The 13,312-nt window shown below is 49.7% G+C and overlaps 1 protein-coding gene across 6 annotated transcripts in view; it reads right to left on the bottom strand.

The window, feature by feature from the left end:
- RFTN1 (raftlin, lipid raft linker 1) overlaps positions 1-13,312 on the bottom strand; it is a 197,514-nt gene that overhangs the window by 21,961 nt on the left and 162,241 nt on the right. For all 6 annotated transcript variants that reach the window (XM_057492271.1, XM_036901028.2, XM_057492267.1 and 3 more), the window contains exon 7: positions 12,758-12,873. In XM_057492271.1, coding sequence (XP_057348254.1) covers positions 12,758-12,873 — 116 coding nt within the window. The remainder of the gene's footprint in view (positions 1-12,757; positions 12,874-13,312) is intronic.

Genomic DNA, 13,312 nt, shown 5'->3' with positions numbered 1-13,312 from the left:
CTCATTTCCACTCCCAGACCTACTGACACTGAGCAGCCAAGGGTGGTGTCTAGAAATGCATTTTTAAAAAACAAATCCCTGGGTGACTATGTGATCAACAAGGTTTGGGAGCCGCTGCCCTACTGGTTCTTGTCCCACAGGAGGACACACGCCTCTCCCCTGGAAGACAGTGCTGACCGTCTGAATCACACTGGCACCTGGCTGTTGGCAGCTGCAGGCCACAGCCACTGCTGACTGGCCCCATGGGCTCTCCAGAGGACCTGGTTGTTTTCCTTGCAATCAAGGAAAACAGAGCCTACCTCCTTTAGGTCTTCAGAGTTAGGGAGCCAGCTCCCTGAGAGCCCTTGCTTTTCCTCCCCTGAGATAAATATACTCAATTGTTTTCGACCATTTCCAGGAGTATCCTCTGTCACTGTCCCTCTCTTCTGTATCCCTGCCCCTACCATACAGTCTGTCTGTGTTTCTCATCAAACATGGTGGTTGTGGGGGAACAAAAACTTTAAGTCCTCCATCAGCAGATGGAGGAACAGAGAGAGCTCAGTACCTGCTATGTGCATTTTTGTGATGTGCCCAGTTATCTCTTATTAGTATGTTAGTAACTTGGTGGTGTTCTATATTCATTCAGCCAATGTTTGGAGGAAACTTGTAACATTAAACAAGTTCACTGGGATCCAGGGATCACGAATAAAAGGAATGCCTAGACCTTGACTCAAGGAGTTTGCACAGCTATTAAAAAATTAAATAATTCTAAACTAAGGTGTACTGTGCCTGGTGCCAAAAGGAAGGGAGGACAAATACAGCTGATGCCAGGAAAGGTAAGTATCTCAAAGGTGAAGATAAAGAGGAGAAGGCTCAGCAGAGGGCAGAGAGAACAAAATGGGGGACAAAGTAACACAAGCTGTGATCTGGGAAACCCTACCTTGCCAAAGCCCAGGGCATGGAGCATTCAGAAGGGTGCAGTAGATAGCCTGTTGACCTGTATTACATTCTTTTTCATTAGAATTGATGTCAAATCAGGTATTCTCTATTCTAGATTATTGATTTTTAAAACTTAAATGCAATTGACTTTTTTTTTTTGAAACTTAGTTGTATTGCTACTACATTTTATTGGGCTGGTATTGATTCAACATTGATAAACTAATAGATAATGACAAGAGTCAGAGAAATCTGCTCAAAAAAGAAGCTAGAGCAGGTAAACTTTCTTGTTTTGTTTTCCTTTTTTTTTTAAAGGTGCTTCCCACAAACACCAATTGTAATCTAATTTAGAACCCGACATGTAAAAGGTTCAGAAACAGCAGCTCATGTTGACACTGGTGACACAGAATGTTCCCCACTCCCTGCTCTCAAATGTTTCCTTGGCCCTTCCCCCTCACACCCAGCTGCCATGTTTCTGTGCAGCACAAGAGCATCATGCCATTTAGAGCCTGATGGCTGCCCAGTATGCCCCAGGGCCTCCTATAGTTTTGGATCTCCCACAGACACACCACCTCTGGACCTTTACACAAACCCCTGAAAAGATGGGAACAGGGCAAGGAACAGCATGGTGTCATAGGGCCCACAAACAGAGACCTTTAATCAAAGCATGTCCTTGTGGAGTGCAGCCTATCAACCAATTATGTTCCACCCACAGGCCCTTCCTTTCTATTTAGTTTTACTAAAATTCTTGGCCAAGTGAATTTCAAAAAAGAACAAATTCCAAAGAGTGGCAATGAATATGAATGACCCCTTAACTGTAAGAACGTGTTCCAGCCCTCTGCACTCATTGATTCAATATAATAAGTTCTTGGAGAGCCATTTGCCCTGTGCCCTGTGGCTCCCAGACTGTTCATGAATTTAGCAGTTCTTACAGGGGCCAGGTGAAAAGTGTGAGAAGGAATGCAGGGGAAAAGCCCAGCCCAGAGCCGGCACAGCAAGGAGACAGAGCTCTTAGTCCTAAAACTGCAAGGAACTGACTTTGGCCGACAACCTGAATAAGCTTGGGAGATATTCCCCCCAGAGCCTCCAGTAAGGAACGCAGCCCTGACAACACCTGGTTTCAGCCTTGTGCGGCCCCAAGTAGAGGACCCAGTTGAGCCCACCCCAGACTTCTGATCTCCAGAAACTGTAAGACAAATTGCTTAGGCACGTGTTTAAAGCTCTTACAGAATTGGCTCCTACCCTTCCAACTACCCTCAGACGCACTGGGAGAGCCTAAAAATCAAGCCCTTCTTATCACATTGAGGGTTCTCTCATTATTCTGAGGTGTGCACTGAAGGTTTTAAAGCTATTTTTTCTTTAAAAATGCATTTGCCACAAGATTCTGGAAATGTGATGATTTCTTTCACGCTCCTTTCTCCTGCAAGCCAGGCTCTAAATTCATGGTGCCCCATGTTCTTCACCAGAAGGCACGCTTGCCTCTCCCCTCCCATCAGCTTTCAGAGGTCCCTGGTGATTGAGGGCCTTTCACCACCCCTCAGGAAGCTTGACAACATAGAGAAAGTATTTATGGGTGTGGAAAGGCCAGGAAGTGGGCATTCATTTTTAATGACTGCACTGCACTCCTTTCCTTCCCTCCAGTGAAAGGAGCCAGTCCTCCCTGCTGGAGATCCTGCATTCGCCACAGCTTCACAGTGGCTGACACACAGTAGGAACTCAGTATTTATTTGAATACATTTTTAAAAGGTCTTACATAACTAAATTTTGTACAGGAAGTGAAATACAGGTGTCTGAGAGAACAGCACAATTGAGTTCGTGGAAGAAAAAAAGTGCAGGTAAAGTTCAAAAGTCAAATTCCCCCTTATGTCACCCACAGGCTGAGCTGTCACCAAGTCTGGCCTCCTTTAAAATGCTTGCAGGAACATCCCCACCTCCCTGGTCCCACTCAGAGGCGAACACGGACAGCCACCTGGGAGCCCAGGGGCCGCTTCCAGGCTGGCACCTCCTCCGGCCCCAACTAGTCATGGTCCTGGACAGTGACGTGGGTCTGTGAGGCTCTCCTGGCCAACAGGGCCCCAGGGAATCTCTGCTTTAGAGTTTCTGGGAAAGGTTTTACTTGCTAATAAAAGACGAGCATGAGGCAGGAAATGCTCCTGTTCTTCCCAGCGGCTGTCCCGTTCCCGTGGGATAAGTGGAGCTGCCGCAGCCTTTCTGGGCCTAGGATGGCAGACGAGCCGTGGGAGGGCATGCGGAGTGCTGACAGCCCCTGGCCCTGGCGACGTCTTGACACTGTTGAAGAGCCTGCCTCTGTACCCTCTGCATCTTCTCCAGACTTCCTGCCTGAGGAGAGGAGATGACAAACCCTCCTGGTGAAACCACTTCTCTCTGAATTCTCTGCCGCTCGGAGCGGAAAGCCTCCTGACTCGTGCCTGCAGCCGCCACCCTGATTCTCTCACCCTGGGCCCTTTCGCCCAGGCTTGGTCTGCCCCTCCCCATTCTGGTCCAACTTTCCAAACGCACCGGGGCCAACCGTCTGGCTGCCTGGCTCTCCGATGGGATCCCCACCACGGGCCCACGATGCACTGCCAGCCCAGGCTGCGGCCTCACCCACAGTGCCCCTGCTGCTCCTTGTGCTGCACAGCCGTGCTGTCAGACAGCTGCCACCCGCGCCCCTGTTTCCTAGGGCTGCCCTAACACAGCGCTTATGACAATGGGAATGTATCCCTCATAGTTTGGGGCCCAGAGGCCAAAGGCAGTCCCCCTGGGCCAAAATCAAGGTGTGGGCAGGGCTGTGCTCCTCCAGTGAGAATCCACCCCTTGCGTCCTCTGGTGGCTGCGCTGCTCCACGTCAAGGCCAGCAGCCTGTAATCTCTCTGCTCTGGCTTCATGCCTTCCTGACTTCTGGGTGTGTGTGTGTCAGCTCTCCCTCTGCCTCTCTCCCACAAGGGTCCGTGTGATTGTTTGTAGGCCCACCCAGCTAACCCAGGATAATCTCCCACCTCAGGATCACTAACTTCAGTCACGTCTCCAAAAATACTTTTTCGAAATGAGGTAACACGGGTCCCAGGGCTTGGAACCTAAACCTTGGGAGGGCGCAGGCCAGTGCCACACTCGTGTGTGTGCACCTGAACCTCTGAGCGTCTCTAGGAGGAGCTGCCTCTGGAAAAGGGAGGGCCAGAGTGGGCAGGAAGATTAGTTTTTAATATATGCACTTTTGGACCATAAGAATTTCGTTTAAAATTATTATAACATCCACAATAATTTATCTCGACATGCAACATAATTCACATTATCACATGGAATTTGTTTTATAAGACATATTCCATCTTAGGCCAAGTTCCCCAGATGCAGACCCTGAGAGAACTGATGTGCAAGTTCCTCCTTAGGGCCGAGCTCCCAGAGGAGAGTGAGGTGCAGCCAAGCAAGACCCAGGGCTCGGCAGCACCCCCGAGCTGGAGCCTCACCTCGTCCTGCAAGAGGCTCCGGAGGGTGAGCTGTGCTCAGAGGAGGCCTGGCCTATAGCGCGGGAGCTGGGCTTTCATACACCCATGCTCCTCGGCCCTGGACCAGGGTGACCCTGGGACATCTGGTTGAGCGCTTCTGGCTCCCATGAGCCAGGGGCTCTGGCAGCCCAGGGGTGGCAATGAAGGGCACGTGCCAGCTGCTGGTGGGAGCACTTTGGTTAAAGGCAGCCAGGGGATCTAGAACAGCACCGACCTTCTCCACTAAATGTTGTAATTGTGAAGAAAAATTAACAGATGTGCTCAATATGGCCCCATGGCAAGAGATACTTGAAGGGAAGCTGGTTCCAGCTGGAAGTGTCACTCTAGAATAAAAGTGGAGGCAACTAAGGAAATCAGAATCTGCAGAGATTGATGGGTGCAGGGCGACAAGGATAGAAGGGATGTACCAACTCTCCACGGATGGTGACAAAAATGAGGCGAACGTACAGAAGGAGGAGGAAGGTAAGTCTGAATGAGACGGGGTGTACACGGTTACCGACGCACATTCACATACACCCACCCTTCAAATTACAGTCAAAGCAAGTTGTGCAAAAAACAAATGGAAGACAATAGGAAGTGGAATTATCCAACTTCTTCTTTGCTTTCTTTCCTAAAGGAGGCAGGAAGTATGTCTAAAGCCTGAGAGAAGAAAGGGTATGAGAGACAGAACTGGTTACTTTTTAAAAATTAATTTTTAATTACCCAGGTGAAATGATTATTTCTCTCTATAAAAAATGAACACATTACAAATAAAGCTCCACACCTCCACTACAAGTCACCCGTGACCATGGTTATCAGGTTGGCAGGTGCCTTCCGGGCCTTCTTCCTGCATTTACATAAGTGCACAGAAAACACATCATATTGTTTTATGAAGTTTTTTCCCCTTCAATGGCATCACACTATTTGTATCTGTATTAGTCAGGGTTCTACTGAGAAACAGAACCAACAGAATGGACAAGAGAGAGAGAGAGAGATGGTGATAGCGATGGAGAGAGAGACAGACATACAGGTACAGGTGTGCCCCACTTTTTGAGGTCTGCATTATGCTACTTTGCTTTTATGAAAGACCTATATCAGCATGCGTTCTTGCTAATGGAAAGATATCTGAAGAGGATTTTCACTTTTATAAAAAAAGGTAAAAAGTGAAAATAGCATTCAGGGTGTGTTCTGTGCCAAGCCATCATAGGGGCAGTGCCACCCTGAGCAGCGAGAGCAGCCCTGCCCAGTTCCTGCCCTGGGAACAGGCTCAGCTCAGCACTGAGCTGCCAGTGCTCTGAACTGGGCTTTTGAGCATCTATGCTTTATCACTACTTATTCTGTGCATCTGTTAGCAAGATGTGTCCTAAGGTATCAGAAAGGCCTAAGAAGAGGTTATTTTTTGGGTCTGAGAATGCCAAAAAATTTTCCAGATAAATTAATGGTTATTGCTTCTTTGCTTCATGTCATTTGGGCTTACAGAAGTTTTCATGGAAATGCTCTCTTTTGGATAGTGGGAGAAACCTATATACCTACACTTACATATGCATTCCACCTATCTATCTATATATATCCATTTATACACACAGATACACACACATGAGACAGAGAGAAAGAGAGCAATTGACTAACTTTGAGGAATTGGCTCATGCCCCTGTGGGCACTGGCAAGCCCAAAGCCTACAGGGTGAGCTGGCTTTGAAGGCCCTCAACTGTTTGGGTGAGGCCCACCCGCGTTAGGGAGGATTAGTAGTCAGCTTCAATCAAGTCTACTGATTTGAATGTTAATCACAACTAGAAAATAACTTCACTGCAGCCTCCAGACTGGTGTTTGCCCAAACGACTGGGTACCACAGCCTGGCCAGATGGCCACATACAACTAACCATCACAGTATCATTCTATAACCATTTTTTCACTTAACAACATTTCTTGGAGTTTCTTACAGAATGATTGCATCCAACTAAGGGTGTACCATCCTCCACCACTGACAGTACCGATGGGCAGCACTTTGTGGCCTTTTTCTGTCACTAATCATGCTGAAATGTCCTTGTACGTGTCTTCCTGTGAGCAATTGCACGTGCCTCCTAGAAGAGGTGGACATGAGGTACGGCCTTGCTGAGTCATTTCAAATTTTTAAAACAGCTTGGGCAATCCACCCTCCAAAGCAAACCTCTAACTTTAAAATGATGAATTTAAAATCCGTCAAGCCTAGATGACTCCCTCTTAAGGAAAAGGTGGTCAGCCATGCCATTCCTCACATTGGTGTGTCCATCAAAGCCGAGGTGGATCACAAGGACTCTGAGCAAAGAAGAAGTACTGCAAGGCCGCTAGGCCCGAGCTAAGGCTGCCCTGACCACCCGGCCGGCCCCACCTGTGCAGCAAGCTGCTCCAGGTTGGGGTGGGGGGGTTCACAGCCTGGGAGGGGCTGTGTCTTCAGTTCTGGCCCTTCTGTGACAATGGGCCCTGGCAGGAAGATTTTCTGTGTCACAGTAAAAAGGCGGAGGACTCCTGTCTTTGGCTCAAAGCTACGATCTCAGAACCAAAATAATTATCTTGGAGAAAATGGTGGCAATGGAAAAAAAGCCAGATGGTTTAAAAAGAACAAATATTGGCTCCCTTGTCCGAGCAGAAGGTGGTAAATTCTAGATACCACAGAAATTGATATTAGGTCCTGGCAAATCCTAGCGTGGACTGTTAAAGAGATAGTAGGGAGCCCTTGGAGACAAAGACATCCCTAGAAGCCTGCAGGAGGAGCTGGGGGGCCCTATGGTACTGGTGGATAGGGCTAGGGCAAGGAGGAGGTGTGCCCCGGAGTACGTGTCGGTCACAGAGATGCATCTGACCAAACCTCTCATGGTCCCTTTATGGGGGGAATGGCGACAGCAGGTGGAACAACAGGGCCATCTGAAGCCTCCACAGAGGGCCTTGGGGCAGCACCAGGGACTGGAGAGGTGCCCACAGCATGCCAAAGGACCGTGTCCTCCATCCAGTCTGCCTGACATTGGATGGGACAGGAGCCACCCTACACATGAAACCTTCAGAGAAGCCAAAGCTGGAATGATCTCCTCCCATGTGTAGGATGACATCATTATGATCAACAATATCTCAACAGGCTGGGAAAATGAGCAGAAACAAATAGGATGGGATGAAGTGGGAGTCAGCTCAACAGCAGACTGAATACTCAGCTAGAGGCTACAAAGTAGCCCACATGATGAAATCTATATCGGTCCCCCCCAAAGCCCATTCAGTCTCCTGCTCTACTAGCAGAAGCCCACGTCAAGCTTTAGGGAGACCAAGTCCTGGCGGGTAGCAGGCTGCTCTCCAGGACGCCCGTGCCCTTCTGATCCCAACGACTGGGCATGGCAGGGGGAGCCTTGTGTGGCCCAGGCCTCGTTATGTCAGTAAGATCCACTGCCACAATTATGTGTCATAATTTAAATTATTTAAACTGATAGGGAGTGCAAAAGAGTTACCTCTAGGAAAACTAAATAAACGCTTTGAAGAGACTTGACAAAGGACTTGCTTAAAAATAACAATTATGGATGCATTAAATAGGGCGGAAAAGCTGGAAAAGACTAGGAAACAATCACTAACCCAGTCAGACGCCGCCCCGAGACCTTAGAGACCCTGGCGCTGGGCACTGGTGGCAGTGCCCTGTGGGGTGGGGGTGGGGCTTTCACAGGACAAAGCGCAGTTCCAGTAAGCAGCCCCCAAACGCAAAAAGATTAGCAAATGGATATGTAGTTACATATTTTACATCAAAATAAAATGTGTAAGATATAGACATGGTTTTCTTTGGTCTTTCTTAATTGACTTTTTCAATTAACCCTCCAGCCACTGCGCTACCCAGTGCATCAGTGAAATGTGCTTATATTACTGTTGTAGGGTCTGTTCTGGCAGCAAAGGAGACTGGAGGCCCTGGCGAACCAGAGGCATTCCAGGGAGGCGCAGGAAGATGGGGAGTCTCTGTGGCTCAAGGGCACCTGGTGGCTGTCAGGCTGCAGGACATGCAGACTCAAAGAGAAGAGGGTCCCTGTCTCTGGCTCTGTGACTCTTACGTGTTACCTATTCATCTATGCACTTTACTTTCAAAGAATCACCCTTCCTGTTCACACTCCAAACTGTTAACCCAAAGAAAGTAAACAAAATGCCATTATAAATGCCCTATGGGTGGACTTATATGCTATTCACAGCTGCCTTTAATTTAACGCCACAGGTTTCCAAGTGAGAAAAATGCAGTTATTTGCATTTGACTCCACACTTCCCCAGCCCAACGTCCTCTAGGCTTTCAGCACAACATCAAGGCGACAAGAAGAGAACCTTTCTAACTGATGATACCAGGTGACCAATAAAGGAAGGTGATATTTACTTAATATGTACAAACTACTACAATCACGACTTTTAATGTATTGTCTCTTAATGTTCATCAACATTGACAGGTTGTTAACAATGTCCCAATTCATACAACTAGAAAACAGAAACAAAGGCGAGGGTTTTACTTTTTATATGCTCAGTTACTCAGCTGGGGATAGAGTCAGGATGCACACCCAGGCCCGGCTCTAGGATCCACATTCTCTCCCCACCAGCGAGCCGCGAAGAGCTGGGCTGGGCTGGTTTTCTTGTGAAAAAATGTGTGTGCATGTAAGAATGCACGGGCACCCCTGTGTGTAGAGGGAAGCCGGGAACTGGACTGACGCATGGCACACAGAGCCGAGGATATTCATACACGCAGGAGTAAGAGGTGGGAAAGTAGAAAGTCAGCCCCAGCAGTGAGGAGAGAGAAAGCGCTGGAGAAAGATGCTTTGTGGCCAGAGGGCAAGAGATCACGGCTGGCCTGGGAAGGCAGTGGTTGCCAGAAAAGCAGGGTCAACCACAAACTAAGAGGGACCTGCCAGGGCTTGAACAGGAAAGAGCCTTCCCAGAGGCCAAAAGGGTGGGGAAGACAGGATGTGATGGGGCTCCAGGGTGGGCGGACCAACACCCACAAGTACTGCAGGGGGCGTGCAGAAGCGGGGCCTCTCTGGGGTGGAGGCAGGGGTCTGAGAGAGCCTCTTAAAAGTGCTGAGCCAAAGGCACCCCTCCCAGGACTGGCTCGGCAGGCTATGCTGTGCAGCACCTGAATACACGGGGTCCCCTCAGGGGGATTCTCAAGGTGGGTGAATAGGAAACTGCAGGGGAGCGCCTGCATACCTGTGTTTAAAAGCTCTCTTGGTGACTCTGGTACAAGCTCAGCTTTGGGAAGTGTTGGTGTATCCTTGGGCTGAACCAAAAGGCCTTCAAACCAAGTCAGGAAGAATGTCCTGGGTGCTTTGGAGACCACAGATGGACGTCCCCAGACCACGAAACTCCCAAGGAAGAGCGGAAAGTGGAGATAAATACCAACGACTATACAGGAGCCTGAGAGGCTTATGCACAGGGGACTGTGGGAGCACAGAGGGAGAGTCTTTGAGCCTGAAGGCATCTGAAAGGCTGACCCCAAGGCCACTGCTAGGGCTGCAAAGAGGAGGAGAGGCCCACACACCCAGGGCTACAGGCTGCCCAGGAGAACTCTCCCCTGCTCTTGCCCTTGAGAGACAGCAACCTAGAAGGGGGGCTGACAACCCAAAGGGGACAGAAGTCTACAGGAAACTAGGGATGCTCTAAAGACCCCAGAGGGAAGAGCAAGCCTGCAGACATGTTTAGGGAGAACTGGTGACCAACAACATCAAAGCCATTCATCCACCTGTCATCCCCATCATGGAAATGAAAATCTGTTTCTGCTTATCTGGATGCCAGTCACACCCGTGTATGATAATGTCGAAGAAGTAAAGGCCCATCCAGTGGTGTTCTGATAAATGATTAAAACTGGCTCTCCAGGGGAAAAACCAAACTCTGATTTCTAGCGTTTGCCAATTCCCATGGGTAATGCTTCCACCAGGGCCAATTTCAAGCTACTAATGCGACTGACTGTGACTGTCACTGAGTGTGGAGTTAGGAAGAGATGCACAGAATTGACTTTGCAAGCCAGTGCATGCCACAGGCCCACCACAGGTCTTTAAAACCCTATTTCATTTCCAAGGATTCCTGGAGAAAAGTCAAAACACTCCTGAAGTGTGTGTGCATGTGTGTGCGTGTGCTGGCAGGGTTGGAGGCCGGAACGATGACACAATCTCAAACTAGTATCACCAAAGAGATGAATGCGCAAAAAGAGGTCAAGAAGAAAAGGTTCAAACATCTGAGAAAGAAGTAAAACTGACAAGTAAACATAAATGGAAACCAACCAGCATATCCAGAAAGAGTTTCTAAGTACACACTAACCGTTCCCCATCTAACTTCTTAACCCATAAAACTGACCTCTTTGAATGAACAAGACCACAGTGCCCTGGTTTCCGTTTGCAGCCCTGCCTCCTCTCACAAACACTGCATATTGTATGCGTCCACTCCAGCTCCCCACGGGGGGCATAGTGGGTGCAAAGGCTGGAGACACATCTTGGGGCATCTCCATCTCCCCTTCCATCCACAGTACACGACACAGCGTCTGCTGAGAGGGGCGTCAGTAGCTCCTTTGGACACACAGTTCACTTGTGTGTCAGAATCCCCTGGAGGGCTCATGAAAACAGGGCACTGGACACCATACCCAGATTTTCTGACTCAGCAGCCTGGGGTGTGGCCCGGGAATCTGCATTTACACTGCCCACGTGATGCTGATGTGGCCAGTCCTGTGACCCCACTTTGAGAACTGCTCTCTTGGGCAATTCTGAATCCTGCCATCAAAGAATCTTTCCTGAGGAAACCACAGTGCCCTCCCTTAGCAGTTATTTTAATGCGCAGACATCAAGAGATTTTACACATGTGCCCCGCCTACCAATCGCTCCTGCATGAGCTCCTGTTTGCGGTGCAGCCATGTGAGGCTGGCTGCTACAGCGAGTGCTACAGGAGCGCAGGGTGGTGATGGATGCCAGCTGGTTAAAGGGTACCTAAGATCCTCAGCTGCTACCCTGTCACTTCTCATGCCACCTGTGGGGGCTGGGTGAGCAACCATGCCCATCTCCCAGCAGAGGAAGTCCTGACAGGGACATGACCTGCTGGCCTGGGACTCTGTGTTTCAGAGACTGAGCCTCCCTTCCTTTGCACCCTGTTTCCAGCTGGGGTTATGGAAGTGCACTGAGACCATGGCCAGGCAAGCAGGACCCCCTGGTGGAGCCTGGTCACAAGCCAGGTCATCATCTAGTTCCCCAGCACATGTACCCTCAGGGCTCCTGGCCCTAACCTGGCCGGCCCTGGATGCCATGCTTGGGAATTCCTGTTTCTGCCTACATTTTTTCTTTGGACTCGTTGCTGCCATTTGCAGGCAGTCCTTTCCCATGATTGCTCAGATGCCCCCTTTATGCCACTTGGAGCTGCTGCAGGCTTAGCAGCTGAGGAACAGCACCCTAGGGCACCCACCACCCCTGGCACCTGGGTGCAGTTCCCAAGGCCACAGGGTGGGGCAAGCACTGGCACCAGTGGGTCCAGCACCCCGTGTGCCTCACGGAGAGCTGCATCCACACTCGTCTTGCTTTGGCACAGAGAGCCTGGTTTGGCAGAGCCCCTTAGAGCGACGCCAGCCCTGTGTTCCTCCAGGGCCCACTCTGCGTTCCAACAGCTTCTCCCCTTACATCCCAGATGCTGCATGGACAGGAGACTCATCTAAAGAGCCCAGGCTTCCGCAGTTGCAGAAGTACCTTCAAACTACATCTACCGAGTCTCAGAAACACATCAGCTCTTCTGGAGGCCCAGGGGAACGTGACCTGAGGCACGTCTGCCCACAGCAATTTGGTGGCCATGTGGGTCAGCATTTCTCAAAGACATCCTTCAGCACCTACTGTACAACCTTGCACCAGGGCCCTAACTTCTCTGTGCCTTAGTTCCCTCATCTGTAAAACAGGGCCAGTCACACTACTCATCTCACAGGGTTACCATCAAGATGCAGTGAGCGTGTGTGCAAGAATTGCTTCCCAGGACACCTGGCAGAGGAGCCATGAGGTCTGACCCCAAGGATGCTGCTGCTCTTCTTATTCAGGAGGGCGCGAGCTATGTGCTGGCCTCCTTCATGTCTCAGAGTGCTCAGGCAAATGCAGGCTAGTGATGGGAGAACCTCCTCCCACCCCGTGGGGCAGCCAACACACAGTGTGTTTCCTGCAGAAAGGGACAAGCGGGGCCCATCCCCCAGCTGCGTGTGGAAACAGAGGGGCAGGGAGGGATGAAAGGGGCGCTCTTGGGGTTTACCCAGGTCAGGCCGCCCTTCAGAGGAAGGCCACAGTGGAGCGGCAGCCATGGCAGCTCCGGCAAGTGGACAGCCATGACCCACACAAAAGCAGTGCTGCAGCCAGTCCCCCACTTACTTCCAGGACCGTCCATTGTTCGACAACAATAGCATCATAGCCCTGCATGGTTTTGCTATCTTCTGCGGAAACAGCTTCAAAGATGAATACTCCATCTGTCAAGCCGTGCAAGGAATCTGTGGAACAAGAAAAAGGAGGGGTGGGGCGGGGGGTTCTGTAAACCGTCTGTGGCAGAAGCCTTACAAGCAGCAAAAATTTTCACTGCATTCATTAATAATCCCAATCAGAACATCTTTTCAGCATGTTAATTAAAGAAGGCACACACAGCCATAGAGTCTAGCCCCATCAGAATGAATGAGACTAATTTACCTCGCAGTTTTGAATAATATCCTTGATTTTATGAGTCCAAATTTCATTGTTAGCAATCACCATTTGATTTCACGCATTTACCTTCCTTTTCATGCTCCAGCATCAGGATGCACTGGGGAGGGCTTATGCAGAGGAAAACACAGTCATTTTTTAGAAGAGAGACAGTTTTTAGCAGAAAACTATATTTAGGTAGGAGAGATTTTTAACACAGCAGATCTGGGCTTCTCAGACGCATTCTAGACGCAC

Source organism: Manis pentadactyla, chromosome 14 (genome assembly GCF_030020395.1).
Source record: "Manis pentadactyla isolate mManPen7 chromosome 14, mManPen7.hap1, whole genome shotgun sequence".
Lineage (NCBI taxonomy): Eukaryota > Metazoa > Chordata > Mammalia > Pholidota > Manidae > Manis > Manis pentadactyla.
The sequence above is the reverse complement of the archived record's forward strand: the minus strand, read 5'-3'. Positions and strand labels throughout refer to the sequence as shown.